The 27,027-nt window shown below is 39.6% G+C and overlaps 1 protein-coding gene across 1 annotated transcript; it reads right to left on the reverse strand.

The window, feature by feature from the left end:
• Positions 1-3,623: 3,623 nt before the first annotated feature.
• On the reverse strand, positions 3,624-26,844 carry CNOT7 (CCR4-NOT transcription complex subunit 7). The gene is made up of 7 exons (XM_040064877.1): positions 26,744-26,844; positions 25,988-26,194; positions 25,542-25,735; positions 22,477-22,638; positions 16,883-17,027; positions 8,852-8,962; positions 3,624-5,332 (listed from the first exon to the last, which is right to left on the reverse strand). The coding sequence occupies exons 2-7, from the start codon at positions 26,102-26,104 to the stop codon at positions 5,204-5,206; spliced, it is 858 nt and encodes a 285-aa protein (XP_039920811.1). The 5' UTR covers positions 26,105-26,194; positions 26,744-26,844; the 3' UTR covers positions 3,624-5,203.
• Between the last annotated feature and the right edge of the window lie 183 nt (positions 26,845-27,027).

Here is a 27,027-nt window from a genome sequence, read left to right on the forward strand (position 1 = left end):
GCTTTGTCATGTTTCCTCAGCAGTTTTTCAATTGTTCCGTCTTTAAATTTTTTATCATCTTTCTTTCTCTCTTCTCTTTCCTTGGACATCCAGATTATGTGTTTAATGTGAAATGTACATTCACTACTTATGTTTTCTTTATTATTCTCCATCCCAAAGTTGATTCTAGATAGGTAATTCCTTCATTTCTCCAAGTTGGCACTCATCACTGAAATACAGTAACTCAGTCATCCTGAAATCCAGTATTTGAGGCACTGATCACATCCTCTATCCTAGATCACAGTAATCTCAAGCAGATGGTCCCAACAGTTTGAGTGCAGCAGTTGGAAGAATGTGCTGCGAGCCATCTCCCCTTTCTCCCCCTCTGCATGCTCACAGTTTAACCGATTGGCATAACTGGAACAGACCCAACACTTCCTGACAGTCATCACTATATGAAGTCACTTTCCTTTTTTTTTTTTTTCAGTCTGAAAATAGGATAATTCTTAGTTCACTTAAGAAAGAACTCCTGTTATGAAGGCAAAAATAGACAACACACACTGTTAGTGCCCAAACAACAGGAACTTGTTTCCAGTTATTTTCTCCATCAAATCAAGAGATTTAACTGGCTGGTATTTCAAATACATACAATAGTAACGATCAGCAGCTGCATATAAAACACTGTCATAGATACTACAGCTACTCCCCAGAGCATGCAATGGGACAAGAAGGAAGGAAACAGGGAGCTTGCCAAGCTCAGCTATTACATGATAAGAAGTAAAGAAAGGGTATTGCCAGTGCAACCCCAACTCTGCTTCGCTGTCCTACAAAAGAAAAAGCACATTTTCTGTAACACAGCTTAGAAAGTTCATCTGCTGCCAACTTCTACCTGATATGCAGAGAAGGGAAAATGCTTCCCTTCCACTTTCTCCAGTTCTCCCTCACCTTATCCAACACAGTTAACTGAGGCACGTGACTTAGGAGCACAGGGAAGAGCACTCTTGGGCAAAACACTTCTACTTCAACAGAGGCAGGAAATAATATCTCACCAGTGCTGGCAGGACAACATCAGCCTCTGCCGTAATCAGATCTTCACAGCTGGCATGAATGTGCCTACCCAAGACTGCTAAAATAATGCAGGAGATCATCCTCAACTACCTGTGTGAGGGTAGTGCAAGAGGGAAATAAACACCAAATAAGCCCTTGTGGAAGAGGGAAATAAAACAATCTCCCATGAACCAGTCAAGATACACTAAACATCAGATATACCAGGAAAATAACTTCATGGTATGCATAGAAAAATACACAGAGATAATTGATTTTACTCTATGTAAAAATTGGGATTTATTCTTTGTGAGATTCTGTTCAAACGCAGCAACTTAAAGTAGTTAGACAAATATCCACAATTCTACTGGAGTCTTGTGGCTTGCTTTGCCATCACTGATGTGGTGTAAAATAAAAATTTTGAGAAGCTTGTTTTATTTAAAATTTCACTTAATTATTTTACAGTTAATTATTTTACAGTTCATTGCAGTTAATAAACTGCTTCAGTGTAGAAGTGTTTCCTTTCAGTGCACAAGTGTTTCCTTTCAGTGCATGTTGGTTTAAGTGAATTATTAGTTAATTCAAGGTTGAAAAAGCAACTGCGAGTTTAAACAGAATTTCTTTATGTCCAGTTTGTTTTTACATTCCTAATCTGAACTTCCTCCACCAAGGATAAGTCCTCCTTGTTCCAGACTTCGCTAGGCATCTCAGGGACCTGGGGGGCCCAAAGGCAGGTCCTAAGAGTAAGAACCAAAGCAAAGGCGGCATTGAGTAGCTTGGCCTTTTCCCTGTCCTTTACAAGTTAGTCTCCTGCCCCATTTAGCAGTAGTGTCACACTGCTCCTGCTCTCCCTGTACAAGCTTTTCTTGTCCTTCACCAGAACCAACTTCAGATAGACTTTGCTTTTCTTAAACCAGCCCCTTCATCCATACTTCAGACAATGTCACATGTCCTGCTTCCACCCTTCTGTGTTTTGAGTTGAATCACAAGCACCTTGTTCAGGCTTCCTGCCTTTCTTGGATTTTCAGGGTAAGGGAATGAACCATTCCTGAGTGTGGAGTAACCAGTCAGATAAGGTAAGAGCAATTTTGTGGATGTCAGAGTTCATAGGTCATCAGTAAATTCATGTGGGAGAAAGCCTTAAATATCTGAATGTGTTCCAGACCTGTTTTCCTCCACCTCAAGGAAGCTTCTTGCCTAGTTTCAATGAGGAAAGAACTAAATGCTTAAAATAAAAATTATATATATATATATAAAAAACCAGTGTCAGAGAACATAAGGTTCCTGGAACACTCATCTGACTCCAGAAGCCAAAAATACAAGTGGATTAAAAATAGAAAGATCAAATATAACAGGTTTTGATAGTGCATTTCTTCTGACAAACCTACTCAACAACAGTGTATTTTAAATGGATTGGGAAAAGCAGAGGCCTAGAGAGAGAATTCTTGTCTCTGAACAAAAAGGTGGACGCCTAGACGGCTGAAACCATGCCTCCACATTAATTTTTGCAAAAGCAATTAAAGCTGGCTACTTTGAAAACAGATTTCAGGCTCTGAAGTTTACACATAATGGTCCTACACATAAGAAATTACTTTTTTCATAGTCTCTGCAATTAACAATTTAAATCACTCCTTAATGGAAACTAAATCTAATTTTGCCAAGGAAATGAATGATGCACAGATGTCTCCCCAGCTGCAATCAACTCTCAACAGACAGAGCAGAGTGATCAGACCAAGAGTTCTCTCACAGAATAAAGCATAATCTGTTTCATGCTGACCAGTGGCTTTTGAGAAACACTTCTGTTACTGGAAGAAAACTCAAGAGTAGAATTCTTTGAAGTGAAATACTGGTCTAGTGGAAGGTGTCCCTCTCCACGGCAGGGGGGTTGGAACTAGATTATCTTTAAGGTTCCTTTCAACCCAAACCCTTCTATGATTCTGTGACAGGAAGCAAAGAAAAGCACAGCACAGCATATGGGATGCTCAGCAGTCACTTCAAAAGCACATCCCCATCGGCACTAGAACTTTTACTGTAGGCACGCATTCAGAAGGCTCTAAAAACTTCTTTTGATCCTCGATTAAAAACCTACTTCAAAACAAAAACCCATTAAAGTCCTTCAAAGAGTCATTCTGCTCAAGTTAACCAGATAGCTGTATCCATATGCTTTAGGCAAAGCTACTACTTTAAAGTAAATGCATCAAACTTCAGGAGTTCTTCATTCCATGTCTATGCAAACTTTCCCTGGAGGCCACAGTAAGAATTGATCCTGCTTTCACTATCACTATCTTAAAGCCAAAGACAACTGAAGTTAAAACAAGTCACCATCATCTAATGCATAATGGTATAAAAGTACTAATGGGATTAGGATGCCTTAGAAGTAGATTGCAATCACCGCTCTTCCAACTCAGGATAGTAAGAATTAAATGACTGGAAACCCATGAACAAAATTCTTCTCTGAATGTGAAATCAGTCAGGGTGCAGCGAGTTAGATCCCTCTATATCAGCATGTAGAAAAGAACTATCATGCCTAACAAAACAGAGCTGAACTGACTAAATAAAACACATTCCAGGAAAAATTTTTCAACAAAACCACCAGTCTGTTGTTACGTAAGAAAACATTTCTTAGGCCTTTATTTACAAAAGCTTTAAAAACAAATACCCTCTGTTATGCAAATTACTTGTTTAAAAAGGACCGCCCAGTTACATCATCATAATTCAATGAGAAAAAGGTGTTTGATTTTTTTGCTTTTAAGTACAAGAGAAAACAGAGTAATTGGTGAACATTTGGAGATTTTTCTGCCATTGATTTCCGTGTCAAACACACGTACGCGCACACACGCACAGACACACAATGTCACGCATTCCATCATTCCAGGCCAGTATTTAGCTATTCAATGCCAAAAATCCTTCCTGCACAACTGCTCTGTATACATGCTATGCAGAGTTAAGAACATACTTTAGGGTCCTTCAAAACAATACATCTAAAATATATTGTAAGATATACTCAAAAATAAACTAGCATTACACTCCTCAGGTAACTTTATTAGCTGGAAGTTATTTATATTTTGTTGTATTACAACAAATACCTGTAACATCTGTCTTTGTAACAACTACAAAAAAGCATGATTTAATTGTCCTTCTAATTCAATAGTTCACTTAAATAGTATTTTTTCAGATCTTTGGGGTTTATCTTCAACTAAACTGATTTACAAAAATCATGAAATCAAGTACATAATAAATATGACTTCATAAAAAATATCTGAGGTGTACATTGCTAAGATAAAAGCCACAAGGTTTATCAAGGGAAATGCGCCATTACAAGACTCACACTTTTCCACTATCCTTCAACTCTCAGCTTAATGGCAAAAAGGCTGAAGTCCTAGTTGTTCTTTTCCTGAAGCGTGTAAAGCTGTTTTTTCAAGCCACTTTTCCCCATCACAGAGCAATTTTAAAGCAGCAGGCCAACCAGCAGTTGACATGTGCAGGATATGCTGGAAGATGACCAAACACTAGTAAATTAAGAGCAATTACTATGATTTCAGTAGTTTGTTTTGCTTGAACAAACAGAGATTATGCAGCAAATAAGTCCCGTTGTGTGGGTTGAGATACCAAGGAAATACAGCCTGAAGCTGCTGAACTTGGCAGATGATTGTTTTCTAGCTGAGGGCAAAAAAAAAAACCAAAACAAACTTCAAATAAAACAGAGGATCTGAGTCAGAGTCGCTCTCTAAAGTGCAAATTTGATGGTCCACAATCTTGAATAGCTAAAACGCCTGCATACTGGAAAGAACAGACATGAAGGGGGAAGTTAGTTATAATCAGAGCCAATTAATTTAGAGAAGGGAAAGGAAAGACAAAAAACTGGAAGAATGATGTAGGCAAGTTTACCAGAATATTCATTGTCATTCAACTTTCCCCTTCTCTCTGCCACACTGATCCTATACATGCTTCTTTACAAATGGGCTTGTTAAGAGGCCAAAATGTAACCCAGAAAATTTTACGTATCAATATTAAGATCAAAATCTGTGATAGGAACAGTCAAGTTTAGTACATAGAAAGGCAGAAAAGAAAGTGTGCTGAGAAACGGGGGAAAAAAGCCTTAATTGTCCAAGGGGTTCAACCAGAGATAAAACCTATATACAAGCATGTGGAGGTCAAAAAGACGGCCTTTCATTTCATGTCATGACTGTTTGTTGGCTTCTTCTTCATAAGCATTTCCTGTGCCATTCTGTACATAAGATGAGCCCGAACCAAGACCGTATAAGTGGCCACAATATTTGGCATCGTCAATGTGATCTTCAAAGAACATCTAAAAAGTTAAAAGGGAGACATGAATTACTGGAAAAAAAAAAAAAAAAAGTTCAGTTTCAACAGAACTGTAGAAAGGCTTTAAAATCACTTTATTTTAAAATAAGATATCAAATCCCAAGGTGAAAAAGATTATATAATTAGTACAGTAAGACACTTAATCTCAATACATTATCACAATGTGCTATATGACACAATTATTTAAATGTCAGAAATACAATCAGTCTTCCTGTGCACCTCTCTCAATTAAATGGCCAAATGCAATGTTTTCACCATTTTCTATTAGTCATCACTCACATATCTGCAAGAGCAACCAAAATATTTCTCCATCTGATTTCTGTGGTTGTTTTTACAACAGGCATATGCTAAGCATCATCCATCATCAGTGCTCGTTCCCTTACCTCTCCTCAGTGTGGAGTTTTCACCATAGTCTGTCTTGGAATAGAGATGTCCTGATTTATTTTATATAGGTTTGGGGGTGGGGAGGATGAGCACAAAACCCACTTGTCTTGGGGTGACTTTATGATGCTTTTATCCCCAATTGTTTATGTTGGATATTAAGTTCTACACCTTTAAGTCTGGTTCCAAGAGCGAAGGGGGGACAGGAGAAGTGCGCAGTTTGTGTGCAGTTTGTTTGCAGGAACTGAACTTGCTACCCCACAGTTTCGTCTCTTCAGCACAGTGTTGTCTGCAGCACGAACGTGCTGGAGAGGGCTCTCCTTTGCTTTTAGTTAGAGGTTTTTTAGCTAGCTGAGGCAGAGAAGTTTCCTGGACTGTGGTTTTTCTTTTTTTTGGAACTGTTCAAGCCTGCTCTGGACTGAAGACCCAAAAGAACACTGGGAGTTCACACCTGCGGTCCACTGGGGCCCAAGATGCGGCATTTTCCAGTGCAAGAAGGACTGATAAGAGACTGAGAGAGCCGGGCTACACCCCATAGAAAGGACTTTCTGAATTTGCAACCTCTTAAGAACAATGAGAAGTTTTATTGTTTAATATTATTCTTTTTTTTTTTTTTTTTTTTTTTAATGCTTGTGAATACTTTGCTTGTTAAATAAACAGTTTTTTCCACTTTTCTCCAAGGAAACCTTCTCCCGAACCAGTTGGAGGAGGGGCTGCTTGAATTTGTTTTTCTAGAGGGACCCCACTCAGAGGTTTCCTCCCAAAATTTGCCCTAAATCAGGACACCATTATACAGCTTAGAGAAATGCAGAAAGATGCATCTTCAGCTCCTCACCGAGGGGGACTTCATTTAATGAGGAACAGCAAAATTTTGTACCAAGACTGCATTTATACAAGTCTAAATTGCAAATGGAACCTTTCAGGGGAAGACAAAATAAAGCCCATGATTTTCTGATGCTCTGCCTTTCAGACTTGGGTTTTTAAGAACAAAATCAGAATTTATCTTGCAAAAATAAGAAGACACACACATACACAAACATTTTTCACCCTAAAACCTTCACAGCAATCCTGGACACCCCAGTGGTTCACATTCTGAGTCATCATCAATATCAGAAATCTAAGACAGGCAGAAGTATGCAGGAACAGAATGGATGCAATACACAATCTAAACATGGAGGCCTGTATATACCACACAGCTCAAAACTTCTCCCTTTGCTTTGCTTTTAGCAGCAGTCAGGATGGAGAGTTCTGTACTGCAGAAATCAGACTTAATTGAAAGTTTTACAGCCCACAACAGTTCTTAATGAAATAAAACAAGTAGGAAAAGCCCAAAATAACAACTCTACTCTTCTAGTTTCATTATTTAAGTATTCCTGATGGAAAGAAAAGGATCAGTAACTTTTTTTGGCTGGCACTCCAAAACCCAGCAAGCAATTTACATCTCCTTCACAGCAATTAGTAACAAAATTCTGTGCCTCAAAAAGCACTGTAAAGTGAACTATTTTTACTCAGAAATACATTTTTTAACATTGAACTCTGCTGAAAAGCTTTAAAAATCTACATTAAATGTATTTCTCTCTGCTTACTATTGTGTTCTTATTTAGAAATCCTGTATTTGCAAAAAGTATTTATAAGTACTAGGGGAAAAATTCATTATCCGTCTATGTTGGCTTAATTAAGCAAGTGTGTTGCACTAAAAAAAAACCTCAGACATTTCTACTTCTGGTAAAAGCTTTCAGTAAATAAATGCCACCAGCTAGTTTGCCACGTAACACAAACTGCATCTCATTAAAGAAACGATCATGGGTTTGAACCTTTACTCTAGAAAACTAACTTGAAAGGCTGTATCTTAAGCATGATTATCATATGCTTCCCTTTCTTCTTTGCTTTGGATTTTGCTTCCAATTCAAGAGTGGAAGTTTAACAATACCAGACAGACAGCAGGTAGCCGCACTGCGTTTGGGTTGTACCAGATCACAGGGTGTATGTATTACCAAATGTAATCCTTTTTATTGCCTCTGGAGCCCATGACCTGCTTGACAACTGCAACAGTTCCAGCAGAGGCAGAACAGAGTGCTAGGATGAGCAAACCAGCTTACACCATCATTCTTCATTGTTCAGTTGCTGTGTCACTAATATTTGTCACAATCTCGTGATCATTTTCTCCTGCATACGAGAGGCTGGACTCCAGAAGGCAGACTTCAGCATATAGTACTTAACATGATTAAATGATGAGGTTTGATATTATCTGTCTTGACATGGTAAATGACATTGAATTGCTGGAAGAATGCCATGTTCTGATGCACTGGCATTTGTTCAGTGCAATTGTTTTCCAGAAGAGGCCTGTTTGATATTTGATTGTTCTGCTACTGCAAAATACCCTAATATTTTCCTGTTTTATTTCCTGTTGTATGCAGACAAGTTGCAAGGAAATGTGAAGCTTGTTAAGACCTGATTTTTCTTGCTGTAAACCTTGAATTAACTGACTTTTAGAACCTTAGTTAAACTGTGCTTCATTCAATGGCTAAGAAAACTAAATGCATGGAAATTCTCCAAAGCAACCTGGAAGTCATTATTTAATATACCTCTAGCCTGAAAGTTTAGCTAGAAGTGGTTCATACACACTCCTTCCCCGCCTTTCAGCCTGCTAGCCTGCTGCAAGCAGCAGTACACACCAGCTGGATATTACACTGAGCAAAAACTCTAAAAAAAACCCCAAAAAACCCCAAAACGAACAACCAAAACAAAAACAAAAAACCAAAAACAAACAAACAAACAAACAAAAAACACCACACCAACAACACATGGCTTGAGTACAGTCATCCAGAAAGGAGTATGGCTTCAGCAGTTCATAAATCACTGCAGCAAAAAATCCAAATGTCAGGCCTAGGCTGGAATTGGGAAGAAATCTTCACTCACAGCAGTAAATCAAGGAAATCAGTAAGGCTGGTTTACACTCAGGAAAAAATGCAGGTGGGTCTCATTTTTGTCAAGTAAGGATTGACCCCTGAGGTCCTTCAGAGACCTCTTTAAGATACCACAGACTTATCAGAATCAGCAATTCCATGTGTCTATCACAGCATATTACTATAATGGAAATGAAAATGGTATGTCCACCTACTTCTCTCATTTTGAAAAAGGCCATCCCTGTGAGTAACGAATCGGATCCCGCCTGATGCTGTGGTCCTATCCTTTCCAGCTCTAACTGCTCAGCCACTTCTTGTAATCCACCCTGAAAAACAAAATATTTTTGTTAAATGCTGAAAAAAGTTATATTAGAACATGGAACAGCTGTATTTGGGAAAAACTGTTACACAGGCCATACAACCTCAGGCATATTTTAATATCTGCACAGTAGCTGAAGCAGTCATTATACTAGATAAATGCATATCAGGAGAATCAAACTTTCTGTATCAAACAGTATTAATAGTCTCCGTTAGTATTGACTAAATAAAGCAGTATCTGCAACCAACAGAACTAGTACTCCTCATGTTCCAGCTTCTCCAGTAACCAGATGTCATTACTTAACAATTCCTTCAAGATGACTGGTGATACAATGCTTTAAAAGGAGAGACTACAAGGCTGTAGAGAACGCACCAAAGCTGCAAATTTATCTTCTCTCAAAGGTAAAACTTCTCCAGTTTTGAAGGAAATTTTCTTCTCAATAAGCTTATGTGGAAAATCCCCTTAACTGCAAAGTGACTAAATGAACATCATTTTAGTGTCCTCTCCAAAACAGTAATAGCTTCTACATGTGAGAGCAAAGCTGTCAAAATTTGGTTTCATTTTACACAGGTAACACTGATCAGCTGAAGGACAGATATGTAATACTGTAACCACAGTCTTTTAATGCTGTGAGCACATGATTGTACAAAGACTCTTTTAAATTCATTAAGCTAAAAAAGCTACTGGCAAGACTGAAGCACATGCACATTCTTAAAGATCTAGAAAGATTAGAAAGGGGGAAAAAAAGACAGAAACTTTAGTGCTGCCATAAGCATTGAAAGGCAAAAACATTGCACAGAAGCAATGCTTTTAAATAAAGAATGCCTAGAGTTTACCTTCCCATGCACTCTTAACCTGTTCCAAGTACAGGAAGTGAAGCAGTAAGAGGCAAAAGCGTAACAGTCAAAATTAAAACTCATGGAGCTATAAAGGAGTCCACACTGAAAATCAGATCAAACATTATGAAAATTCCTGTGACTCTTATGGCAACATGTTTGGGTCCAGGTTTTTGTTTAAAAAGATGGAAGCTTCAATAATAAAATTCCCAAATAACACCTACAAACTAACATGAAAACCTGGTACTGCTATTGCTAGTTTTATTCTCCCTTGAACAGCAGAAAAACACCTAACAATGCGTGATCACTCCCTCCACCACACTACCTTGACCCAGAAACAAACCCTTCCCCCATGCCCAGAAAATGATGTGAGCTGTCACAGAATAACCTCCATGTCCTAGCCATGCCCCATCCTGGCTACTGCAAAAATTCACCCTGTCCAGGCTGGAACCAGGACATTATCCATTTTTTATTTTATACTATCTATGTCATGTCCAAATCTTGTAACTCCAACTATATACATATATTCACAAGCACAAATATAATTTCTATAGTCAATGGCCTTCGCTCTGAGATGTCTGTTAGTTTAGTCCACTACTGTGGGTTTTATTTATCCAAATGTCTTCCAGGGCAGGAGGGCTGGTGTGCTGTCAGCTCCTTGCAATCTGCATCAGGGGCTCATGAGTGCGGACCACTCCACATTCATTGGCCACAGTAGTTATGGCATACAGTGGCATTCGGGAACCAATATTATACAATCCAACATTACAAACTGTTCTTACCCAAAAATCAAATCCCTTTGAAGTATACATCATCATGTTTTCCCATCCCTCTGTAGGGAATGTGTAACCAGGTCCTTGAGTAAAAATCTCACAGAGGGGTTCGCCTTTGCTTGAGACAGGACTAATCCAAACTATCTTCCCTAACATGTTGCTCATATGCACAAAGGGATTTATCCCCTTCTATGGTACCTGGAGGTTTTGACTGGTCAAGACCAGCTCAGTTAGTAAAACCTCAGGTGTTAACTGAGCAGGTGGCCTCTGCTTAATGTAGAACCCACTGCTAGAAGGTTCCACCACACATTGCTTTCAATGTTTTTAACAGTCCATTGTACCATCTAATCTTCCCAAACTCACCAGACTGATAGGGAATATGATACACCCACTTCACACCACGTTCTCTGGCCCAGGTGTCTATGAGGCTGTTTTTGAAATCAGTGCAGTCCACTTACTCCACATGGCATCAATGGCATGATGTGTGGAAGGGACTTTCCCTTCAAACATCCAGACCAGCACCGGCAGTTGGGGTGCCAAAAGCTGTGCTTTGGTGCCAGTTGCTTCTGAGGCATCTCAAACCCACCATAAATGCCAGGATCTCTTCTTCAACTGGGGCTTAACAGGGCTCAGATCCTTTGTACGCCCAACTCTGGAACCCAGAGGTCAGCCTCAACTCTTTCCAGGTACTTTCTGACAGAGGCTCCAGGAAGGCCGTTCTCCCCAGCTGTGGTGTAGAGCACATACTTCACATCTTGCCTGGTGTGAAACACCAGACTGGCCCAAGGGCTACTGGATCAACAATCTCCCATTTGATTTATTCAAAAGCTTGTTGTTGTTCAGGACCCCACTTTAAATCATTTTTCTCCTGGGTCACTTAATATAGAGGACTTATAATTTGACTGTAATCTGAGATATGTATCCTCCAAAAATCCACAGCACTTAGGAAAGCCTGTGCTCCTTTCTGGCTGGTTGGTGGGGATCTAGCTGCTACGTTGTTGACCACATCAGCTGGAATCTAACAACACCCCTCTTGCCATTTTCCTCCTAAAAACTGAATTTCATAGGCAGATCCCTTGACCTGACTTCACTTTATGGCAAAACCAGTCTGCAGGACAATCTGGATTATTTTCTCCCCTTTCTCAAAAACCTCCTGTGCAATGTTCCCTCATACAATATCATCAATGTACTGCAAGTCTCCTGGAGCCTCGCCTTTTTCCAGTGCAGTCTAGATCAGTTCATGGCAAATGATAGGGCTTTGTTTCCACTCCTGGGGCAGTGAGTCCCAGGTGTACTGGATGCTCCTCCAGGTGAAGGCAAACTATGGCCTGCACTCTGCTGCCAAAGGAATGGAAAAAAAAAAAAATGCATTAGCAATATCAATGGTGGTACCACTTTGCTGCCTTGGACTCCAATTCATACCAAAGTTCTAGCACCTCCAGCATAGAGGCACAGAGTGGTGGTATGACTTCACTCAGGCCATGACAGTCCACCATCAATAGGTCATATAGGATTATTAAAGGGTGAGCACGTCTTGCTGACCACTCCCTGGCTCTCCAGTTCACGAATCATCTCATGGACAGAGGTCATGGAGTACACGGTTGGCATGGTATTGTCAACAATGCACTGTTGTGGTAGAGATTGGTACCTGTTGTTCTTTGACCCTCAGTAGTCTCCCAAAGCAGAAGGGTCCTCTAAAAAACAAGGCAAGTTATTCAGCTAATTTCCTCTGTCTCCACAGCAGCTATCCCAAAAGCCCAACAATGCCCTTTTGGGTCCTGAAGTAATTTATGCCAAGGATACAGGATCTCTGTGTATCTCAATAACAGAGACCCTGGTCCATACTGGTGGGGCATGGGACATTTCTCCAGCTTGCTCGAGTCTTTTGAATCTGTCCGCAGTCTTGGATAGTCTTTCCACAGCTGAGGTTGGCAAGGAGGAAAAGAGATGATCTTCATATCACTGGAGTCTGTCACCTGAAGGACTGTTTTTTCTCCTTCTTTCATTGACATCAATGCAAATGAGTTGGTGAATGACAATGGTATGCTCCGTACAAACTTCTGCCACATGGATTGTGTACAATGGACCTTCTCTAGATCTGCAGGGGACTTCTTGTTATTTGAATCCTTACAGATCACCTCCAGCACAACTTAGTGTCTCAAGTATTGCACATCTTTCTCCATGGCACTGCATCTGCTTGGGCACACCACTAGATCATCCATGAGACAATATCACACTTGACAGGAGTCTCCTCCAAAGGCTGAGAGTTTCTGTCCTCTTCCCAAATCCCCACCAGGATAGGGATACCAGTTGCTTGGCTTCACTATCATCTAGTTTCATATTGCGGGCCACGATATTCCAGCATCAGAGCATCCAGCTCCTTCAGGCTTTCATGACTGGCAGCTGAAATCTTTTCACTCAGCTCACCCAGGTACAGGAACTGGGTGATTATCTCTGGCGCTGCCTCCTCCTCCTATTGTGAGAGCTCTACTTCCTCTTTATCCATCACTATGCAAACGCATTTGTCCTGGATTTTTTCTTCTGTGCAGGTGTGACTGTTACCGGCATGAGTAATTCTTCCAGTTCACAGCTGCAGTTTGAGTGGTCACAGCACCTGTGTATCTGCTTCCCTCCTCCTCCCCTAAGGGCTCTGTCTAGCACTGGACTGTGTCCAGTGAAGAGCAGACAGGGCCTACCACACTTCAGTAAGTTGATTCTTTATGGAGTTGCCACAGCATTCTTCTTGCAAATATTCTGTCACTTTATCAAGGTCCTGTAGTAGATACGTTCAAAACGCTGGAGGAGAGAATTTTCCCAAAAAATGGCCTATTTTATCCCACATTCCATGCTACTCATGACTATCCTCCCTCAGATAAATCCCTGGTTAACTTCTTAGAAATCTCTGTCCTGATTCTAGACACACTGTTGACTGTACTGACTCTAAACATGGTGTAGACTACGCTGAGGAGACATAGCTGACATAGGAGCAAGAACATGTTTTCCTTAACATCCAAAGGAAATTCAAAATTATCAGAAGCTATTCTAACAGGCCTGAAGAAGAAAAAGATAGTGAAAAGCTGAGGAAAGCTATCCTCCCCATTCTCCCCACAGACTAGGTATGATTAGCAATGGACTCCCAAAGGTAGCGGCCAAGGGAAGAGTAGGAGAGCAGCACTGAATACACTGACCATCCCAAATGATCGTATTGCACTTGATGTTTTCATGTCATAAACATGACTTCAGTTCATACAACCAACATACATCAACAAAGCAATCCTGATCTGAAAAAGAGCACCCTGATGGGCACACAGTACATATATAGAAACATATACAGGGTTAGGTACCACACTCCCACAAATAGACCAAGCAACACTGTGACCACTGGCTCTGAATCTAATAGGACAAATGCTTAGATGAAATTTGTTTACAACGTACTCTGATTAGATCTCAACCCTCCATGCCCCACACTGGGTGCCAAGTAAGGCTGCCATGGTTTAGGAATGGTATTCTCCCATTTAGTGTTTCCACTAAAACCACTCCGAACTACACTGCTGCTCACTCGGTCCCCTCTGTCCTGTGGCAGACTGAAGAGGAGAACTGGAGGCACAAAAGTGAAGATCATGGGTTGAGATATAAACAACTTGCTGGAAAATAGCAGTGAGATAAGAAAACAAACAGAAATAGCAACAATGCTAATGAGAGAGTGTGCACGAAAAGAAACATTATTGCTCACCCACAGAAACACAATAATGCCTTACTCCCTCCATGGAAGCAAGCCCTTCCCCCATGGCCAGAAAATGATGTGAGGTGTCACAGAATAACCTCCGTGTCCTTGCCACGCCCCCTCCAGGCTACTGCAAAAATTCACCCTGTCTTGGATGGAACCAGAACAGGAAATCATTAGACTACTGAAATACTCTTTCAGGTAAGATTTTTGCATTCCACATAGGTATGCTTCACTCTTGGAGGCCAAATTCTTCCCAAATTTTCAGAGTATCAACCTTCCAAGAAAAAAGCCACAGAATAATTTTCATAATCACACAACCATGGTCAACAGCAAATCTACTTTGAACTATCACTTCACAGCACAGTCTCAGAGCTTATTGCTCTGTACAAAACCCCAAATTAAAAGCAAGTTTCCAACAAGATCTACCAATCTACATTACTTAGGATTGCCACTACTATCAAAATGTTTGGAATTATCTACATAAAAAGCATTTTAGACTGTAAGGAAGTTTAACCTATAATATATTAATATCTCAAGTCAACTCTCAATCTGTATGCCAGTAAAGTCATAATAACAGACTAAATTCACAGACTACTTAGTTCCACAAAAAAAGCATCAAACAGATTTCCAGTTCTGAAGCCTATTTCTCTTTCCAATGCCAAGAAATCTTTTTTGGGTGTGTGGGGGCAGAGAGTGGGGGACCTACAGAAGATCAGTAACTATCATACAAAAAATAACTTAGACAAGTCAATAAAAGACAACTGCACAGCTGTTCAATTCAGTGCAATTTAATAAAGATCAAAAGTGACATACATTAGGAGACAGCACATGCATTTTTAGAGTCACAACACTAAATGTTTAGTAATTTGTTTCAGGCAGCTTCTCTGAGTACAGTTCAAGTTCACCATCATTTCATCACTGGTAAATTTGGAGGGCTATGATAGTCCATCTCCCTTCCCCTGCTGTCACTATCAGTCTGCAGGTTAGGTGAGTGGATCAAAATTTACTGCAGGAAAGCTGACCTACATATTCAGCTCTGTAAAAAAAAAAAAAAAAAAAAAATCACCCTTGCTCTTATGGCTTGCCAAAATGAGACCTGTGAAGCTTGTCCTGGTCTCCAAAAAAATCTTAGTGTCTCTAAAAAACGCAGGTTACACACAACTATGCCTTAATTATGCCAGAAACTACAATACCCTCTTTCCCAAGCCCACTGGGAATGTCACCTCTGAATGGTGACATGGAACATCAATTTGTCACCTTTTCTGTGTCACTAAATTTGGAATATACATTCTGTTCTTGCTAAGCATGTCACCAGATAGGCACCAGATGCTCTGCTTTGCTTCACTGGGAGTGAGAAAGTGAGGACTTTCTGGGGCAGGTTTCCACCCCCTCCAGTTTAAGACTCCTGAAGTTTAGGAGCATTTAATTTTTACTCCTGGCCTCTGTGGAGAAGAAGTGTTTTTAAGATGTTCACTAATACACAGCCATTTGCCCAGATGATTATACCAGTAACAATTGTATATGAACACAGGAAAGTATATTTCTCTTACTAACTAGAAGGGTGATCTACATTTTCAACATTAATTTGATTAACAAAGGATTCACACAATTTACTTCCCACAAAAGTCGGCTACTACTCAAAGTGATACACTCTGCTAGCTCATCTCAGAAAGAAACAAGACTATGAACAACACATAGATCAGTAGTTCAGCACAATGAACTGGCAAGCCATTCCTTAGTTAGGCTTGATGTTACTAAGGTGAGTGTTCTCTTCTTCCGGCAGTTGTCATCAAGAAATCCTAGAGAGTTAAATTACCTTCCATAAAAGCAACAAATCATCAACGGCCTCAGATAAGTGATGCACCTCACTTCAGCAGCAGTCCAGACTCTTAACTGTTCTTTGGCAAGTAAAGCTGTTAACAGTGCCTTTAGTATTTTTCTTTCATTTGCTGTCTTCCCCTTCAGACACATAGCTCCAGTTCCCACTCGTTCTCCAGTTCAATAAGGTATCCAAATTTTACGCCTGATAGAGTAAGCCAATTAGTAGCCCCACTGGCCTGACATGAGAGATTAGTTTCTAGTTCATTATTTTTCTAGAAGTCACATGTTGTTCCTGAACATATGTTGTTGTTTATCTTTGCATACGGGACCATCTGAAACATTCTTCACTTCATTTCTCTTCCCAAGACACTTCCACATCATCTTCTTGCAATTACCTCTGCCCAGATGCCTGCAGTCCTTTAGTGGACTGCACAATGAAAAAGTAAGAGTAAGTGAGACCCATCAATTCTTATGGCTAAGGAAACAAAGAATTAATTCCAAACACGGGTTTATCATCTATCAACAAAGTTTTGTAAATACAGTTTCAACATGATATTTTCAACTGGTAAGCAGTTATAAAAATTGATTTGTGCTCTTGCCTGCTTCTAACAATGCCTTTAACATTAAATATATAAAGCTTGAGACAACAATGCTTAATATGCACCATCAAAGCAAAAGCAGACAATAATAATAGAGGAAGATTTTTTTAAGCATGACATACTCTGTGTCCAAATGCAAAATTCGTTCCAAACCATTAAGAGATTACTTACCTTCAGATTTTTGCAACTCTTCATGAGATATTTTACATCATAGATGACAGGGAAAAACAATCGCAGTATCTCAAAGAAATCCAGCTCTTCCTCAGGTAAATTGGAGTTTGTCAGGATCTTGATTAGATAGCCAAAGTCATATCCGCTGCAAATTAGTAACAAAAACAAAATAAGCAAGTGACTTAGAAGCATCCTTCTGACTTCCAACATCAAGTCTTCACTGCACATTGACAGGATATTCCGCTTAAATTCAATGCAATGAAGACCAACTTCTATGAAAAATACCCTAAACTTCAATATAAACAGCCCCATTGCAGATTCCAGAGAAAACATTTTAGTTTAGTCTGAATGAGGCCAAGTGAAGATGCAGGAAGATCTGTCTACAGGAGTTCCTCTAAATCCCAAGATAAGGTAGGGCTGCTGGGTCTTCATTTGATAACAAGAATTTCCACCAGAAGGACCCCTAAGCTGGTTTCTTTCACATAGACTGGAGTTTCTCACTACAAACTGAGATAGACAAGAGACTTCTACGGCTGTTGAAATCCCGAAGATTAATGAGTTTCCAGAGCCAATGCATGTTTATGCCTGGAGGAAAGTCTAACCCTCAGCAACAAAGATGAGCAACTGTCTTTCAACTTTTCCAATTAAATCAGCACACAGACAACTAAAAACTTTAATAGCCTGGAGACTATTACTCTTTCTGAAGGCAATGACAGAGTAAGCTGGAAGAACTTTTGTGTGTATATGTTAAGTATACAGGAGGCAACAAGGTAACTGAGCAGTGCTTATTTGTTAGAAGAAACGGTGGTAATATAGTGCGTACATGGTAGAGAGAAGGGTTTGGGAAGGCTTCCTCCTCCACAGCTCGACTGAATAAAGAGGATGTAGGAATGAGGCATGGCAGTAACAGGGAAACTGTGTACTTTTACAAAGAGTTATGAGAGGAAACAAGAGGGTTAAGTACAGGAAAGACAGATGTCAGGTATTAAAGCAGGCCTGAACACCACAACAAAAAGCAGTGATGACTAGTTATGCTTTTTCCTAGGAGGGTAGTGATTACGAACCAGATTATTCATGACCTGACCATGAAACTCATCTGTTCTGATGAAAACACACAGCAGGGCTGCCTCTGCTGAAGGCTTTATGAGTTCTGCTATTTAAGGAACTTTAGTGTAGAGCTGAGGAATGATTCAAGTGAGCAGGCAGCCACCACAGACTATAAATTTCTAGTTTAAGACTTTGTGTTCATTCTTGATTACACAATGGTCGTACTCAAACCCAAGAATTTTACAATTTGGTAAATACTGGCCAGGATCTTTAACTGTGAGATATGCAATAGAAAAGACAAAACAGTTAGGAGCACTATACCATTGATCCTGCGGAGATTTTGGTTCCACAAAGAGCGGTGACTTCTGATGTAGGCTCAAGGCTTCAGCTTATGCACTCAATGTAAATTAAGTTTACTTTTTGAACTTTTTGCATAGAATAAGGTTATCTCTGTCATCTTTATACTATAAAATTCTAGATAGAGGATAGAAAAACCTTGAACATACTGGAGGTAAACAAACTCTTTGCTACAAGTCCATTAATACAAGATATACAATAGCTACAGACTATTGCAGATCTCTCACGGGGGTTTCCAGTACTCTAAGCAGAAATTTTATGTTTAACAAATCCTGCACTGCATCTGGCACTTTGAAGCTGTGCTGGCCACCCTCCAATCTCTATAGCAACAACCACTGGCCAGGGAGCAAAGGAGGCAAAGATAAAGAAGGATTTCAGTTGACTCTTAAAAGTAAAAACTGTAGTAAACTTGGCAAAACAGTAGCTTGGAAGCCTTAATTTTATTAGATCATTTGAAGGGGAGGGAAGTGGTGGGAAAGCCCATATCAGCCCTCTATAGAAGAAGAAAAGAAAAAGCCACATTAGCAAAAAAGGCTGCTCAAAGAGATGCAAAAAACACTGTTCAGGTTTACAGTGACTTACTCCTTTAGCATCTACAGTTGACTGAATTCCTGATATTGATCATCCTCAAGGCTCAAATAGAACAGTCATATTAAAATTTTTTAAGTGAAAGAAACATATTTGTGCTACTCCTCTTCAAAAAAAGCTTTTTTGACTTGTCATTTTAAAAAAGCATATGAATAAAATAATAAAAAACAGGTGCTCTCAAACACTTCTAATTTCTTTAAAGAAGGAAGTACTTCAAGAAAAGTTAACATTCCTTTACTATTCATATTGAGAGGGAGTAGGCTATTACAAGTAGCAATTTTGATTGAGAATTACACATTTTTTTCACCTGGAGATTATAGCAGATCCAAGCTTACAAACATAAAAATTGTCACTCCAAGACTAAGGTAGATCCAGTAAAACAAATTTTGAGTGGCCACTGCTGAATGCTAAGAGAAGGCAAAGAAAGTCCACAGTGAACAATTATGTAATTACTTGCTCATTAAAGAAGTTTTCTTCTAATCCTCTAACAGTGATTAGTGGTTGGTTTATACCCTGAAGCACACAGGCTTCCTTGACTTAAAAAACTTGCACAATTTCTAATATAATCACCTGAAACTGCTTAGCACAGCAAGCCACAATCTGTGGAGCTATACAACACAAGCACTTACTCTTACAGACATTTGTTTTGTTTTTTTCACTGAACACGGATAGCTCAAGGCAACAAGACAAAAGCAAAGATCAAACATGCCTCAATTTCTTCCCCTTACTATCAAGAAAGATTTCAGATAGCCAATTAACAATGAATTCTGCTCAAGCACCAAGTCTCTGAAATAAATAAAAACTTTCAAGAGTTGAGAAAGCTTTGGTTCATTTTATAACACCAACAGAAATTAGCCAACAGATTGAATTTTACTAAAATAAGTTAGACACAAATGATTATTGAAATACTTTAGCTTGGAACTTTGCAGCATCCCAAGGACATCTGGGGTTTTGTTTTCAAAAAAGCATATTTTCACAGACCCTTCAAAGGTAGACAAAGGAGGTTGCACACAAGTGGACACTCAAAGCTTCAGCAGAGCAGACAGTTGAACATCCACAAAATCAGCACTTGAGCAGTTCCTTCCTAACTTGCTAGACTGTCAAGTACTCACAGCTCCTTTGACTGTGATAAAAATCACAAATTCAGGGCTTCCCCCCCCCATCTACTCAATTACATTTTAATGCACTCACACACAGGATTTGATGAAGTTGTCTATGAAATTGCAATACACAAGAATTGATGACAGTGCAAGTATTTCTTTACTCCTGACAGAACTGTGGGTCCACACAGATTTGCCAACATGTCAGGATGCCGAAGCAGTTACATCAAATGCAGAGATAAGAAGCACACAAAAAGAACTACTTGAGAAGCAAAGAGCTTAGAAATGAGCTGCATAAAAGTTCAAGGAAATCAAAGACTAGAAAATGAAAACCAAGCTTCATACTGTAGAGAAAGGAGTAACTCCCTTCTCCTACTTACTATGGGACTCACATTTTAAGAGTTAGTAGTAATTTAAGCATTTTAAGGAAACAGAGGCAATAGCAGTCAGCAACTACCAAGCACAGCTTTATCACTTGTCAAAGAACTACTGCATGGAGAGCCTAAATGGAACAAATTTTCAACTGAGCATCCCACTGTGTAAGTTTCCAGTGACAGAACGTAATCACAATCAAAGATGTATTTAGAAACTGCTGTTTGCTCTTCTTTGAGACACATTTTATATGACCATGTTCATTGCGTAATTTTGGTTTCCTCGGAACTTAACCCACTTACTCCAAGGTTTTGTGCTCAAGATACAACAAGGTCTGGAAAAGCACAAAAGCTTTAAACACTCTAATAATCAGTTTTGACAAACATTTGCTAACAACTGTCTTAAGAGGATTTCTAAAGACAATTTCAATAAAATCCACAACAGAAACTCGTTTTAGCACAGATGAAACTGGACTTCTATTAATAAAGCCATTCAAAAACCCTTCATAAGCTGCACCAGTAAAAAAATGGCATTATTGCACCTGGCTTACACTACACTTTGACCAGCTTATTCATCAGGAATTACACACACTAAATATGATTATGCTTTAGAAAGAATCCCTACTTTAATTAGTGAAATTAGCTCAGGTATACCCTATACTGGGCCCTTTAGTCATCAGGCAATATTGGAAAAACACCAGTTTGAGGCTGAAGTTGCTTCTACACGGCATCCTCTGCTGAGGCACCAGCTACATGCATAAACTGCCTTCCCTGCTCTTGAACCATCCAAGTCATATTACTGTAGTCAAGTGTAAATCACAAATATACGCATAAGAGCCCATAATACTGTGTTTAGAAAGCTGAGAAAATACTAATTTGCCTTTTGTAGTTATTTTGGCACAATTTAAGGCATTCTTATTACAGCATTCTTCCCCAAGGTGCTATTCTAGAAGCAAGATAGCAAGAGTAAGATCATTTTAGAATCCTACTGTGAGTTGAAATAGCTGTTAGGTGGAAGATGGAAATTATAACTGTGCTCAGAGGATCCTTCTTTGTTTAACTGTCTTTTCTTTAAAACTTTTCTGCTTTGGAAACTCAGCCTAGCACTTCTTTCTACAAAATCAAACCACAACTTCTGCAACAACGTTATATGCACCCTTCTACTACTGGTACACATTCCTTGCCAAACCAGTTCTTATTTTTGAGTTTCTTTATTGAATTCATACTTCTCTAATTCCATTTGACTTTGTCTTTTCCAACTATTAATATTTACGGCTGAAAAATTTTTTCTGCTAATTTCATCATTTACATACCACCCACCAATACAACATGAGAGATAAACATGTTTTAGCTGAGACTAGTTTACTTACAGCCTTGTTCATTCACGTTACTTTGCTGACTTCCTTAGAAGCCAGCAATTAAGACATCAATCCAAGGGCATTACAAAGCAACAAGCCCTTAAAGACACTTGCTTGCAAAAATTTTGGCATGTAGTTAGCTAAACAACTGTGTATGGTTTTTAAAGTGTTAACTCTTATTAACACAAAAATCTTTCGTATCATGATATACTCACAGAGATTTAGCATTTGTATTTCTATTTCTACTTGAGAAACTGACTCCTTTGATAGAATAAGCAATACAATATATGCATAAGGCTTATCAGGGATCTCCTTCCAAGATGAATAATTTCTTCTGCCCAGATTAGCACGAGATTTACAACAAATTTAAGAGTGCTTTATAGACTTCTTCGCTGATAACTCTCTCCCATGAAACAAACAATATTTCCTCAAGGATTGTTTAGGAATAGCTTGCTTTTAGTAATGCTTGTTATTTACTTGCACGTGTACAGCGCCACCTGCTGGTTTATAATTTTCGTAGTTTTCAGCTTTACAATTTTCTCGTTATTGCAAAAACACCAAAGCTAAAAACACCAGTAAAACCTCCATGCCCTCTATCTTCCAATACAAAATGGTGTTAGAGGTATTACAGCAGAAATATTTCATCAGTCTTACCAACCGACATATGGGCTACATGCACAGCACTTAAAAGCCAGGAGATGTGAAATCCAAGCTCTAAAATTCAAACACCGATCATATGATGAAATCTCAAATACTTAACATGCAGAATTTACCTGTGAAAGGAAAGCCACTTGACTCCTTCACACAATACAACTCCTGATGTCATAAGCAGTTCTGCAAAGTACTGTGTCTCAATTCCTTCTTCTTCGTGCTTTTTAAACTGAATTCCAGATGTCGTCAACAGTTCAATAGAGTCCTGAGCATACATATCTTCTCTAAAAACAAAAAGGAAAAGTAAATTTCCAAAATCTGCAAGCCTCAAAGAGGTAACATTTATTTTTATGCTATTCTGTAAACTTCACTAGCGCACAGCAGGAGCAATTTGACTTTGTTCCAGGTTAATTACAAAGCCAACCATTTTTCAAAGTTTGGGGTTTTTTTTAACCTTCATTATCATTTCACCTTTCCCAGCACCTCCATTCTTACCATCTTCATAAAAAAAATGAGTTCCTCTCCTCTTCCAGTTACCTATAACCGCTCTTTTGCAAGCCTACAGATGAAAGCGCATCTATAGAATTTTTTTGGTAAAATAGCTGTATAAATCACTTGAATAGTGACAAATTAAATATAACAGTTGAAGCACTAACACATTACAATACAGAACTATGAGAAATACACTTCAGATACCGGTACTGAATTAGTTCTGTAGATAACATTTCTCAAAAGTTTTTTGTGATTTAAGCTTATGTAAATATTTGGATGTGTTCATCAAAACTCGTTTCTCAATAAAATTGGAAATGGAGTACTTATTCCATCTAGTCAATCCTTAGAATTCAGGCATCCAAACTTTTTCTCTCTAAACAATCTGTTTCAACTTTGAAAGCCTATTTTGGGCCTAGAATTTAAGAGGATGAAATAAAAATTCCTCTATGGTTTGTTTGATCCCCTCCTACCTCTGCGTTTATTCCCTTTAACAGGTTTTTTTTGGCAATGTCTTAAGGATTTCATGCTGAAATTCATGTTTTGGAGTTTATTTTCTCCCTGAAGTTTTAACTGTATCATCGTTACCAAAACATGGAATGGTTAAATGAGGAAAAGAAATAATGTAAGCATGAATCTACTTAAGAGAACGAAATTCATTTTACGGTCTACAACATGCTACTCCACAAAGTCTCTTAGTGTACCGTTTTAAATTTTAATAAAAAACAATCCAAACAAAATACAAAAAACCCCAGACAAGACAATCAATATATCAAACTTGAGTATTAGATTCAGTCATAGACCTGTATTCCTTTTTCCCAATAGCAAGTCATCCTTGTTTAGAACATAGAGATACATCCTTGAGATGTGTTACAACTTTTTTCCTCCCTCCCACACAGCTGCTCATTAGTTCTCCAACCTTTGAGGTATCAGCTTTTCAAAACCTGTCTATCTCCATAACACATTAAAGAACCCATCCAAAACAAATGCACCATTTAAACAAAAGTGGGTTTCATTCTAGTTGCTGCTCTGCACTAATCAGGTGCATAGTATGATTAGAGAAATATCTATACTCTTTAAAAGCACACTAAAACGAGACCTGGCTGGAACCACACACTCACACAAAAATTACCTTCTAGGAAAAACCAACAGCTGTTCTGCTTTAGGAGGAAAACATTTGGCACAGTGCCACTTCCCAAATGGATGTTTAGAGACAGACAGAAATATGTAAGTTGTCCATCCACTTTTATATATTTATATATATATATATGTAAATAAACTTCTCCTGCAGTACTTACTGAGTTTATATTTTTTTATAAATCCCCCCCATCAACTAGTAATAAGGTAATTTGGTGATTACCTGTATCTTGCCTTACTAAGCTGTCTTATCTCTGCAGCATCTGGCACAAATAGATGGAAAACTACTTTTGGGTTCAGTTGTTTGATATTAAGTAGACCTTTGAAGCTCAGAAAACAAATGAAGTGCAGCACAGGCCATTCTTCATAGCTCACTGTTTGGTAGTTATTAATTCACTCCTCTTTCTCTCATAATTAGTAGGTTTAGTATGTTCTTCTATTTAAGAAAATAGGTAACTTTCATCCAGAATTCATATGGCCAGGTAAGTTCAGAGATACCAGAACATTAAATCTGTGCTTACTTTTCTTTCAAGAGACAATTCACACAAGGCTAAATAGAGCATGTCATTGCTCAGATCAAACTGATTTGTGACAATCCACAGCACTGCTCGTTTAAAAGAACACACAGATCAAGAGAGGCAGCAGCAGCTTTCCTCTTAAGAACCCCCAACTACTTTGAAAACAAGTCTTTTCATCTGAAGAAAAAATAAAGGTCTGTTCTCTAAACCTCCTTTGTAGACTGTGAATTCAACTCATTTATATAAAGTTGTCCAGCTCTCAGCTTGTAACGTAACTGCCAAAAACCCCAAGGCTTGAACACACTGAAATGTGTGAGAAGTGTTTGCATTGATATTCAATTCAATAGATAATCAAAACATATGAAAATCTATCAGACCAATTATGTTTACTTCAGAAAAAACAAAATCTAGATACTAGTAACTTTGTTGACCACCAGCTAAAGATATAATTAGAGCACCAGATAAGCGTTTGATCCCCCTGAAAAAGTGAGGTTTATGCTTAAAAAGTTTTGATAAAAATCACATTTTGAAAAAAGGTTTGTAATATTATTCCAAGATAGTAAAAGTCAGGTTGCTTTTTAACCAGCACTTCAGACAAAACAATTCAAAATGATAACATTTGACATACTTTTTTAGTCACTTCAGTAACTTCACTTTTTTTTCTTCAAGCATTGGTATTCTCCATTTAAAGTATGTAAAGGAACAGTATGCGATTTCTATAACAACTATTAAGAGGTAAACTAAGTAAAGGCAGAAGCACTCTGAAATGCTAAACACGAAAACACAGAGCTAACTCTTGCACTAAGTATAAAGTGCCTTCCACAATTTTTTTTAAAACTGCTCAGCATTTTTGTCCAAATTACCAACAGTAAGACAGACTGTACAGAAATGAGGGACATGTTTGGCTGACAAAAGTTTTCCTTACATGAGTGTTTATGGTATTCCAGTACCACAATCAGATAGATAACAAAGTTGCTGCAGTATCTATACATTTTCAGTAAGTCAGAAACATACGTTTAGCAGGACAGAAATCGAATACTTACGTTAAGTTAAATTTAAAATTAAATTGCCAAGTTGAAGTTCCTGGAGGGTATTCTCCTTGCTCATTCATAAACGTCAGTCCTAGTTGAATTATTTTTAGCAAGTCGACATTGCAGCGTAAGAGCTGGTACTGATAGTCTGCATTGCTTCTGAATTCTCCAATAGGCCTTGCAACTACTCCTGGAAATTCTGTGTCCTGCAAAAGCAGAATTAAAACTTGAACACAGGACAGCCATATAGATCTAACCATATCATAGCTGAAGAGTACTGTGTGTAAAGTTAACTTTTAAAAAGATAAAAGATTGGGATACAGATGTTCATACAGCATTAATTCAACATTAAGACTTCCTTATGCTTTCAGTTTAAAGGGATGAGCAGGCTTACTGACCTCAGCCAAAGTCACGATTTTTGCAGTAATTTGGTGGACAAACATCAAGCATCCACTCACCATAGCTACGTAGTTATACTTCCGTATAACTTGACGAATTTTCTTCATCTCTTCATCCAAGTTACAAGCCCAAACTTCACAGATTCTTTGGCTATGATCTACGGTAGCTGCTGGCATAGTGGGGGGCTTTAGAAACCATACATCAAAAGTTATACTTGACTGAGGATTGGTTTCATAAAGAGGACTTTAACTGTATTTTTTTTTAGCCTATGGGAGAAAGAAAGCAAAGCATGAAAATGTAAGTTTTTACTCTTAGTTTATCTAAAAAAAAGGCTTAAGCACTACAACCAGGCTTTATCCTTGTAGACTTCTCAAAAGGAGGACAACATAGCCATCAAAACCACAAGAATTTCAGCTACGAGCTCAGATTACCATCAGAAACGAAACCCCTACATTTTCGTTAGCGCCTGTTTCCTGCAAAAAGGCGGCAAAGCGCACTAGCGACACAGATATCGGAGACACCCGGCTTCCCGGGCGCTCCTGCCCCGCGGCTCGGAAGGGCGCGTTCCTGCGGATCCCTGGGCTGCGAAGCGGCAAAACCGAGTCACGCCAAACCCGGGGGCCCCGCGGGCGGCCTCCCGAGACGGAAGCAGCTCCTCCAGCTCCCAAGGGCCGCGCTAAACCAGCGAGCGGCTCGCGGAGACCGACACACGGTGCGCGTGAAAGGCCCCGGGAGCGCCCGGAGGAGCTGCGGAGCCCGGGGGTCCCGCAGAGCTCCGCGTCCCCGCCCGGTACCCGCGGCGCGGCCCCGCTCACCCCTCACGCTCCGGCCGGGCCGCGGCGGGTCTGGGAGGCCCCGCGCGGCCCCCGCGAGCCGCAGGAAGCGCTGCTGCCCCCGGCGCCGCCGCCGCGCGCACAAAGCCATTACATCATCGCCGTGCGCCGCGGCCCTTCCCCCCCCGTCCCCTCTGGCCAATCGCCGGCCGCGCCGCCGCTCGCCCAACGCGCCCCGCCCCTCGGCCGCTCGGGCGGCGGGCGCGCGGCGCTGACGCGGCCCGGCCGGCGGCGGATCCGGGGCGGGGCAGGGGCGGTGGCGGCGC

The sequence above is a fragment of the Hirundo rustica genome, chromosome 5, assembly GCF_015227805.2.
Source record: "Hirundo rustica isolate bHirRus1 chromosome 5, bHirRus1.pri.v3, whole genome shotgun sequence".
NCBI lineage: Eukaryota > Metazoa > Chordata > Aves > Passeriformes > Hirundinidae > Hirundo > Hirundo rustica.